Below are 10,278 nucleotides of genomic sequence, written 5' to 3'. Positions count from 1 at the left end.
AAAAAAATATTTTGATTTCAGAAACCAGGAAAAATGCCTTTGTCATCAGGCAACTTTTCAGGGCCAGTCTGAGATGGATGGATGATTTATTAGACTATCTTACTTGTGAGGCTTTGCTGATATGGAGATAACTATAGTGAACAAAACTGAATGTAATCCCTTCATAAGAGCTTATAGACTACAGTTGACTCCTAAACACAAGGATTAGGGGCACCAACGTGCTCGCACAGTCATCCATATGTAACTTGACCCCCCAAAACTTAATAGCCTACTTTTGGCCAGAAGCTAGAATAACCATTAACACATTTTACGTGTTATAGGCATTATATACTCTATTACAGTAAGATAAAGACAATCACAAGGAAGAGAAAATACATTTACAGTATTGTATGTAGATTAAAATTCCACGTGTAAATGTACTCATGGCAGTTCAAACCTATGTTCATATGGCAACTGTAGTGGGCAATCAACAGGTGAAATGCTGGTGGACTTGATTTAATGTTGATGGAGGTTTTTTTTCAAAAATTGTTATATTCTGATGGTGACAATACTAGGTCTTAAACGAGGGCCTGAAGTATTTAAAAAAAAAAAAGTTTTTTTTCCAGTTAAAAAGGTGAAGTGTTACTGTGTAAATTATAAAGGAAAACACGAAAAAAGGATGATCACAAAAAGCTGTACACTCTTACTATAAAAGTAAGGTGAAATCTGTATGGTAAAGGGCTCTTTCTCATCCTTCCTAAATCAAGTTTCCTATAGCCAAATCTATGGGTATGTTTTCTGAGTGCTTCTGACCTGACCATACCATGAGATGGCTAAGTTCTTTACCTTAATACCAAATATTCTCACTCTAAAGACAGCTGAGGGGTTGTCTGGGTGGCCCAGTGGTTGAGTATCTGCCTTTGGCTCGGGTCACGATCCTGGGGTCCTGGGACTGAGTCCCACATGGGGCTCCCTGCGGGGAGCCTGCTTCTCCTTCAGCCTGTGTCTCATGTGTGTGTGTGTGTGTGTGTGTGTGTGTGTGTGTGTGTGTGTCTCATGAATAAATAAAATCTTCTGGAAAAAAGGGATGCCTGGGTGGCTCAGGGGTTCAGGGGTTGAGCATCTGCCTTTGGCTCAGAGCGTGATCCCAGAGTCCTGGAATCAAGTGCCACATCAGGCTCCCTGCATGGAGCCTGCTTCTCCCTCTGCTCTCTGCCTCTCTGTCTCATGAGTATATAAAATCTTTTTAAAAAAATCTTTTAAAAAATAAAAATAGGGACGCCCGGGTGGCTCAGCGGTTTAGCGCCGCCTTCAGCCCAGGGCGTGATCCTGGAGACCCGCGATCGAGTCCCATGTCGGGCTCCTGGATGGAGCCTGCTTCTCCCTCTGCCTGTGTCTCTCTCTGTGTCTCTCATTCATAAATAAAATCTTAAAAAAATAAAATAAAATAAAAATAAAGACAGCTGATCTTCCTCTATTGATTTGATCTTCATCCCTAGGTAGAGGGAGAGTCACTCAATTATTTTCTGAACAAAATGCATTGTGGCCAGGAACCTTGCGACATTCAGCCTCAGGTACTGTGGGGAAAGACCATAGTTGAGGAAAAAGCACTGATTTAAGTGACAAAGGCGGCCTCCTGGACTCCCCACTTAGCAACCCTCCATGTCCTGTAACTTAGAGCCTTTGTAAATCTCCGAGATAAGATCTCCCTACGGCAATTTAGAAAATAAACCAGTAAATCAAACGAGGAATTTTTAGACTCCGTACGTAGCCTTAATAAAATGGACGGCGTCGCCAGGAAACTGCAATTCCCAAGAAGCAGTGAGGGAAGGCGGAAGTCTGCGCCTCTCCGTCCCACGCTGGAAATACGCGCTCACGTTGAAATGATACATAAAAATGGTCCTCATAAAAAAATTTAAAAAAAGCAGAGGAGAGGAATTTTGAGACTCAAATGTAAAACGTTTCCAAGAGAATTCCTAATTCAACCGCTTCACTTGCCACCGGAGACGGGCTGAAAGCCACACGGAGACTCCCCTTGGGAAGCCCCGCCCCCGGAGGGAAGAGGCGGCGGAAGTGACGACACAGTTCCTTGTTAAATAGTTGGAGGCGGGCCGCTGTCGCTCTCTCGGCGTTAGCGCCATCTTCCCGGGTGAGTGTTGGTGCCTGTCGTGTCCGGATTCCGTGCACTATCCATTAACATCTGATCTCTGCACTTGCCATCATTACAGCAAACTAATTGTATCCTTTCTCTCTTTACCTGTAGAGACCTCTGCGCCATGAGAGCCAAGGTAAGTGGTCCCTGGCGCAAGCGGACGTAGTAGCGATTGGTGGTGGGTGGGGGGTACACAGCCAGGCAAGGGAAGTCCGCCATGGCTCCCGAGCCGCTGGGTCCTCCGGGATGTCCACGAGCTAGGAGGAGGGAGGAGAATTTGGGGAGAAGCAAAGGAGGTAGGTAAGAGGGCGGGAGGAGAAAAACGCACGGAGATTCAGATTTATGTCGGCGGTTGGGGGAGGGAGTCCAATTACTCATCGCGTTACTGCGACTAGGCCCTCATACTTGGTCAAAAACATGCCAGGTTTTAAATAATGCCGTTTACACCCTTGTCTAAAACTATTCCTAAACCTAATAATCTCTTGTTTTGTTCACTGCCTCTGGTTATGATCGGTTGCCAGTGGAGGAAGAAGCGAATGCGCAGGTATGTTGAGATCTGACCGGCCAAAACGGGAAGAGGGAAATGTAGCGTTCCTTGGACAAAACGTGGGAGGAACACACTTGGCGTAGAAATCAAATAATTTTAGTTGGAAAACTATCGGAAGTATTGACTTCCCTAATCAGGGATTGAACACAAGATAATAGGAGCCAAGGGCTTGTCGGTCTTGCCGGCCCAGAAGATGGGAGGGAAGGACTGAACTGGCGTTTGTGGGCACGAGCTGTATTCCCGTGTCTGCTTTTCAGGCTGAAGCGTAAAAGAAGAAAGATGAGGCAGAGGTCCAAATAAACCGCTAGCTTGTGCACACATGGAGCCACGGGAGCAGAGATCAGGGAAGCCAGAGGCCAGGGACGCTGGGACCAGTTGTTGGACTGCATGCCTCCTTTCTAGATGGATCAGTGGATCTAGAACATCCATCGCCATCTGATCGCGACGACCACCCTAGAGAGACCGGACTTGATCATACCCAAACCGTCCCTCCTTGGTCCTTTGCCCTGGACCTGTTACTTTCGGGACTAATTCTGTTTTCGTTTGTGGCTGAATGTAACGTGTACAATAAATCATCTCTTCTGCTGTCTTAGCTGAAGAAAAAAAAACGGTCTTGTCTGATACGTGGTTTTTATGGTTCCCACGCCTGGGGAGTGTGTATCGGTGCAGCAGGCCTTTTGAGTACCCCGTGCTGTAGGGTGTCAGGCACGCTACGGAGGCTACGGCCGGGGCTGGGACCCCCGTCCCTGGCCAGCATCTGGCCCCAGGCCCTCGGAGCAGCTCGATAACTGGGTGGCTCTCGCCGTGTTGGGTGTCGTACACGCAAGGGGACGGATTTCAAGACGGTTTCGCGGCTGAGAGCGGTGGAAAGCAGTCCCACCCCTACTATGCTCTGGCCTCACGGATACTAAGTTCCCGCTTTTGGGGACCTACTGTGTTGTTGGCCTGGGTTGCTATGGTGACACGCAAGGCTTGCTGGGAACTTCCTGCGGCGAGCCGCTGAAGTACTCTGCGCACCATAGAGTAGTTCCGGGTCTGGTGGCCAGAGCGTCACTTCTTCCGCAGGAAGCGGAAGGGCGAGAGGGTAGGCGGCTCTTTGTCGAAGCTAGAGGACCGGCAGGCGGCAGCAGCAACTACGGCGGCGGCGGCAGGTGAGGGAGGCGGGAGACTTAGGTGGAGGCCGCGCCCGGAGGGGAGGAGTCGGGGCCGGCCCAGCAGCTGGGCTCGGCCGGGCTACACAAGGCCCCCCAAGACCGAGCCGTTGCTTTCTCACGCCCCGGGGCCGAGCCCTCTTTCTGACTGTCCCTGTTTCGCGAGCAAACGCCAGCTCTGTGACGTCACAGCCCTGCCCATCCCCGCAGCTTGATGTCACCTGGAGTCCCCTCTGCCCGCTCCACCTGTGCTCCTTTAGTGCCCGTCCTACTCGCCTGGTCCACCACTGAGCGCCGGTCGCGCTGCACAGAACCTGGCAAGCCGGCAGACTTGTGTGGGAAACTCCTAGGACTTTCCCCGAACTCCGGGGTGTTGCGAAGCGTCATAATCACCGCCCCCAAGTGTAACCAGCCGTCCCGCTGCACTGTCAGCCGCTGCCCTTGCGCGGCTCCCCGCTCGGAGAGAACTGGCCTCAACCCGGGCCCGGACCCGGGCCCCCCACCTTCCTTCATCTTGAGGCAGGGCGCCCCTCGGCAGGTTTTCCAGCCCGTCCTCCTAGGCTCTCCAGAGGAGTTCTCTCTTATTCCTCTTACCGACACCTTCTCCCTCTGACAGGAAATTCAGTTTGAACTCAAAGGAAATTTTGGAAGCGCTCAGAGCTCTTGCCGTTTCGTCAGACTTCTTAATTGTGACAAACACCTCATAGTCCCCCGTTCTTACCCCTTCTCCCACCCAAGGCTCTGTTTGTTTTTTATTCCTGTTCAGAATCCAGCAGTGATGTGGAGGTGGAGACCCACAGGAGCCCCGGACTTCACCTGAGCTACCTCAGGTATCGAACCATCCGGGGAGAGTTGGGTGGGGAGGAGTATCATCTGATTACCTGCCTCTGGTGGGACTTGCATCGTGCTTCATCTAAGCCTGAAGCACGACTAAAAGGGTCTTTTCCCTTTTAGTAAAAGTTTGTATCTTCCATTTTTACCCTTCTTTTTAACTTGATTGTTTCTGTTCTGGGACTACATCCCTTTGGAGGAAGAGGATCCCTCTTCTTCTTCCTTTTTTTTTCCCCCTAAATATTTTATTTATTTATTCATGAGAGAGAGGCAGAGACAGAGACAGAGGGAGAGCAGGCTCCCTGCAGGGAGCCCAATGGGGGACTCCATCCTGGGACTCGGCCTGAGCCAAAAGCAAGCGCTAAACCACTGAGCCGCGCAGGCTCCCGAGGATCCCTCTTCTTTTACAGATTCTTCTGTAACTCTGCTCTGATCTGGTTGGTTCATTTTAGGGAGCTCTGAAGGCAAAGTCAAGGCAATGGGGAAGGTTCTTGGGGGAAGATGAAGACCAAAGAAACAAGCAAAGATTTCCTTGTAACTCAAGGGGAAACAATATGAAGTTTTCCTATTTGAACAGCAGGGGGAGCCTGATCACTGCCGTAGAAAGGCTTATGAGGTCAGACACGTGGTGGCAGGGACTCCCAGTCTTCTTGGGGGTGGGGAGAGGGGAGGGCTAGAACCAGGGCAGTGGACTGGCATTCCAGAGCTCTCTTGGGAAAGAGGAGACTTAAAAAGCTTTTATAGAGTCTATAAATAAAGAGGATCTTTATGGGGTGAGGAATGGTGTGGTTTGATGTCAGTGAGATCTTCTAATGGAGAATAGGAGGGGGGTGTAGAATGGGGAAAGAGAAGTCACTTGTTACTGTGAAATTAACTCCTACCTCCCACCTTGAACTTGATCTTACAAATGGTTTTGTGTCTTGGGGGTCTATAAGTGGAGATTCCAGCTGTAGAACTTCCCCTGAAAGAAAAAAAAAAAAAAAAGAACTTCCCCTGAAAGGGAGTGGAGGGCACTGACCACAGGGTTGAGAGCAGTGGTAAACTGAGAGAGAATACCGAAAAATGAGAGGTTTGGGGACTGCCCTCAAGCTGGTGACAGCAGTCTCTTCACTTAGTATTTCCTGGGGTCTAGAAATCTGATGCTTCACAGTGCCCTCCCCTGAGACCCCATGGAAGAGGGGATCTGCAGTGTCCCATTATCCAGAGCCCTACTAGGCTCATCAGCCCATCTCGGCCACTTTCCAATCTCCTCCTAACCTATTGAGACACTGAGACAGCAGTTTTAATTTCACTTCCTCGACTTTAATAAGGTCAGCTCAAAAAGGGACATAAAACCCAATACTATTTTCTCCTTGCCCCCCTCCCTGGCCTGCCATCATTAGTGAGATGAGGTGGCTTCACCCCAGCTCCCTCCCTCCCTCCAGCATTAGCCAGGCTAGTGTGAATCATTCTGGCCCAGACCAGGTGCACCAGGGCCTGGGCGGGACTTCTGACAAGCCACCCAGTCCAGCCTGAATTCTCATCCCTTAGATTTTCCATCTCCAAAGCCATTGCCCCTCTGACCTGCCTCTTGTGGGACTGCCTCCTCTATAGCTGGGAAGAGTGTGGCCTTTCTGGAAGACTCCTGTTTGACACAGTTCTCCTTTTTCCTAGTGGTCACCAAGGGTGGCAAGAAAAAGAAGAAAGCCCTGAGTTGGGGGGTACCAGGATGCCTGACCGGGACAGCTATGCCAACGGCACTGGGAGCAACAGTGGAGGCCCTGGAGGCAGTAGCAGTGAGGAGGCCAGTGGGGCAGGGGCAGGCAGTGGCGGGACCAGCTCAGATGCCATCTGTAGAGACTTCCTGAGGAACGTGTGCAAGCGAGGCAAGCGTTGCCGCTATCGCCACCCAGACATGAGCGAGGTATCCAACTTGGGGGTGAGCAAAAATGAGTTCATCTTCTGCCATGACTTCCAGAACAAGGAGTGTAGTCGTCCAAACTGCCGATTCATCCATGGCTCCAAGGAGGATGAGGATGGTTATAAGAAGACAGGAGAGCTTCCCCCTCGGCTGAGGCAGAAAGTGGCAGCAGGCCTGGGCCTTTCACCAGCTGACCTGCCCAATGGCAAGGAGGAGGTCCCTATCTGCCGTGACTTTCTCAAGGGTGACTGCCAGAGAGGAGCCAAGTGCAAGTTCCGCCACCTGCAGCGGGATTTTGAGTTTGATGCTCGGGGTGGAGGAGGCACTGGTGGTGGTGGCTCAACAGGCCTGGTCCCCTCAGGACGACGTCATGATCTCTATGATATCTACGACCTCCCTGACAGGGGCTTTGAGGACCATGAGCCAGGCCCCAAGCGCCGGCGAGGTGGATGCTGCCCCCCAGACGGCCCCCATTTTGAATCCTATGAATATAGCCTGGCTCCGCCCCGAGGGGTGGAGTGCAGACTGCTGGAGGAGGAGAATGCCATGCTCAGGAAGCGGGTGGAGGAGCTCAAGAAGCAGGTCAGCAACCTGCTGGCCACCAATGAGGTACTGCTGGAACAAAATGCCCAGTTCCGCAATCAAGCCAAGGTCATGACCCTGAGCTCTACTGCACCAGCGACTGAGCAGACTCTGGCCCCCACCGTGGGCACTGTCGCCACTTTTAACCATGGCATTGCCCAGACTCACACTACTCTTAGCAGCCAGGCTCTACAGCCTCGCCCCGTGTCCCAGCAAGAACTGGTGGCCCCCACTGGAGCTCCAGCTGCTCCCCCAGCTAATGCTGCACCTCCTGCTGCTCCACCACCCCCACCCCCACACTTGAACCCAGAGATCACGCCACTGTCAGCTGCTCTGGCTCAAACAATTGCCCAGGGAATGGCACCCCCACCTGTCTCCATGGCTCCTGTGGCTGTATCTGTGGCTCCTGTGGCCCCTGTCGCTGTATCGATGGCCCAACCCTTGGCAGGAATCACAATGAGCCACACCACCACTCCCATGGTGACTTACCCCATCGCTTCCCAGAGCATGCGTATCACAGCCATGCCACACTGATGGGGCTAATGGACACTCCCCTGGTATAGCCTCCCAGGGCTGGGGTCGAGGGGCCCTTACCCACTCGCCTAGCCCTCCCAGGCCCTGTCTGAGGGCCCACTCAAGAACTAGGACAAGAGACTACAAGGAGTTTGCTTCTGAGAAGGGGTTGGGCTGGTCTGATTTCTCTCACCTCCCTTTTATGAGGGTCCTCTTGTCCATCTTCCTTCAAGCCTCACAGAGAGGGCTTGCATAGGAGTGCAGACTGAAGCCAACAGAGAGGAAGGACTGACAGAGGGGCTGTCTGTCCCCTGATGGGAAGATGGGGACATCCCTGGTCTTGTCCTCTCTTCTGCATAGCACAGGTCCCAGCACTGGCTTTGGAAGAAAAAAAAAAATACTCTGCCTAGAGGGAAAGCCAGGAAAGATTGGGAAGCAGGTGGCCAGGAGAGAAGGCCTGATAAGAGCCTTCAGACAATGGGGGGGCCTAGTGGAGTTGGACAATACAGGAACTGTTCCTGGGCCCATGGGAGGGTGGGGACCATAGTACTCCAGCCCAAAGACGAGGGGAGCATTCATTACCTTGGCTTGGCCTGGAAATTCATAGGGCAGGGCCCACCACTTTCCAAAGAAATAAAAAAAAGAATTATTTTTAACAAATGGAGGCAGTGAAAACTTGCTTAGATGTTCTGTGTGGAACATGGGAGCAGTAAATAGATCTCATGCCAAAATTGGTTAAAGACCCCACCCTCACTTAGCTTGGATAAGGTTGGGCTGAAGCCAGGTGACAGGTAGGGACCCAGAACAAGACCAGATGGGGCTTTGTAGGGTAAAAGCATTGGAGTCACCTAGTCTAGTTTAAAAATAGTCCCATCTGTTTCTGGTTTCTATCTGCATGAACTATTCCTAGGATACCTAGTAACCAGGGCTCCTGGGGTCATTTAGGGGGGCAGGTACTAAGGAGGGGTGGATGTGCTGGGAAATGGGAATGGGATATGTATTGACAGATCCTTCCCTTATTCAAATAGTAGGGCAGGTGGCAGTTGCTCTCTGAGTTGTTGATGGCAGTTAATATCCCTCTTATCCCATCCCTTTCTCAGTTACAATGCCTTAAGCCTTCAAGGCTTGGGAGGTGCTGGGAAAAGGAAAGTTCTTCTGGGGACACGAGTCTCAGTGTTCATCTCTTCTCTCTGCCTCCATATAGAACCACAGAGGTTTTAAATCCATTTAAGAGTAAGGCCAGGGACCCTAATAGCCAAACCTCAGTTCCTCCTCAGCTCATGGTTGATGTAGGGGAAACAACTCAGGTGTCTGATACAACAGTGGATTTTGAGTACAGAAAGTGATCCTGAGTTGCACTTCCCCCATCATATCTCCTGCTACCTCTTGCTTTCTTGTCTGGTTGATGACTCAGGTTACACCTGGGGTTGGAGATGGTGGGCTAGGTCAAGGCTGGTCACAAAAAGAAAAATTTTAAAAAAAGGCCTAAAGACTTAAAATGGGCAAATACTGAAATATTGTGGACTTTAGAAACCACACGTTGATAAAGCTTAATGTTGATTTTTCTGGCATAATTCTGGATTATTAAAAGAGATGGTTTTTAAACATTTAGAGACAAATGTGATCATAGATACAACATGAGTTCATCCCAGCCAAATCCTGTTTTTTTTTTTTTTGTTTGTTTGTTTTTGTTGCCAAGTATCTCTAAAGTGGTAGATTTGGGAAACTAGACACTTGATGTTCTTTATTAACATATGCCAGCTAAAGGCCGCCAGGAATACACCTGTAGTCGAACAAGTTGGGTTTAATGCTCACTGCAGTGATGGAGGAAGTGTGCCATGGGACCCATGTTGTGTCTCAGGAAGGCGGCAGTAGGACTTTCAGGACTTGGACTTTGGTTAAGTGATTTGGGGGAAGATTCAAGGAAGTAGAGCTTGATTCTGGATTGGGTGCTATCAGGGAAGCAGGGATACTTCTGTGACGGGTATCTGACTTAGGAAATAGGCAGACTAGAGTGGAGCTGAAATTGGTGAGAGCAGCAGTCACTCAGCTGGGAGAGGGGGTTGGTTGCTATGTCATGATCTGCTCACTGACCATGTCTCGTGTTTAAACAAAACTGTGAAGTATGATCTTTTTTTTTTTTTCCTCACTTCATCACAGTCACTGAGTGCCCTTGTGTGATATTAGTGTTTTGTGAGACTGTGTCCAGTAGAACACGATTCCCTAGCTGTGAACCCAGGTTAGCCCCTAACAAATCCGAAGCCCAGCTGTGCCAGCCAGTTCCCAGATGGCAGGGGCTGCTTTCTCCTTCCTCACTTGCTAAGTCACTGCAGATGAGAATAATCACTGCTCAATTAATTGTAGAGTTTGGTGGAATCAAAACTCAGCACCTATGCTTAATGTTGATTAGTACATTTTATTAGAAAAACCTTTAGTCTCAAGATCTGCCAAGGGCTATGTTCTGCTAAAAAAAAAAAAAAAGAAAACCTTGTGTAAAAATATGAAAAACCCTGTTATCAGTCGTAACACAAGGAAGAACCAAGTAATCCTAAGAGCCTGTAATTTGGAGCAGTAACTCCAATTAATCCAGGAGGTTAGTTTGGATCAATTTGGATTGATCCTC

The 10,278-nt window shown here is 50.1% G+C and overlaps 1 protein-coding gene and 1 long non-coding RNA gene across 2 annotated transcripts; both read left to right on the top strand.

The window, feature by feature from the left end:
• Nucleotides 1-2,029: 2,029 nt before the first annotated feature.
• LOC121491222 lies at nt 2,030-3,301 on the top strand. Its single transcript, XR_005987901.1, has 4 exons — nt 2,030-2,128; nt 2,243-2,267; nt 2,653-2,675; nt 2,936-3,301. It is a non-coding gene; the product is annotated as an uncharacterized LOC121491222 (long non-coding RNA).
• Nucleotides 3,302-3,741: 440 nt separating this feature from the next.
• ZC3H10 (zinc finger CCCH-type containing 10) lies at nt 3,742-8,315 on the top strand. The gene is made up of 3 exons (XM_041757519.1): nt 3,742-3,829; nt 4,596-4,659; nt 6,314-8,315. Exon 3 carries the CDS (start codon nt 6,369-6,371, stop codon nt 7,674-7,676), a length of 1,308 nt encoding a protein of 435 aa, XP_041613453.1. The 5' UTR covers nt 3,742-3,829; nt 4,596-4,659; nt 6,314-6,368; the 3' UTR covers nt 7,677-8,315.
• The last annotated feature ends 1,963 nt before the right edge of the window (nt 8,316-10,278 follow it).

This window comes from Vulpes lagopus, chromosome 5, assembly GCF_018345385.1.
Source record: "Vulpes lagopus strain Blue_001 chromosome 5, ASM1834538v1, whole genome shotgun sequence".
Taxonomy (NCBI): domain Eukaryota; kingdom Metazoa; phylum Chordata; class Mammalia; order Carnivora; family Canidae; genus Vulpes; species Vulpes lagopus.
This window is presented reverse-complemented; position numbering and strand designations above follow the sequence as displayed.

Bases quoted from the DNA above. Each gene is read 5' to 3' on its own strand.
- ZC3H10 (XM_041757519.1), top strand. From the start codon at position 6,369: ATGCCTGACCGGGACAGCTATGCCAACGGCACTGGGAGCAACAGTGGA.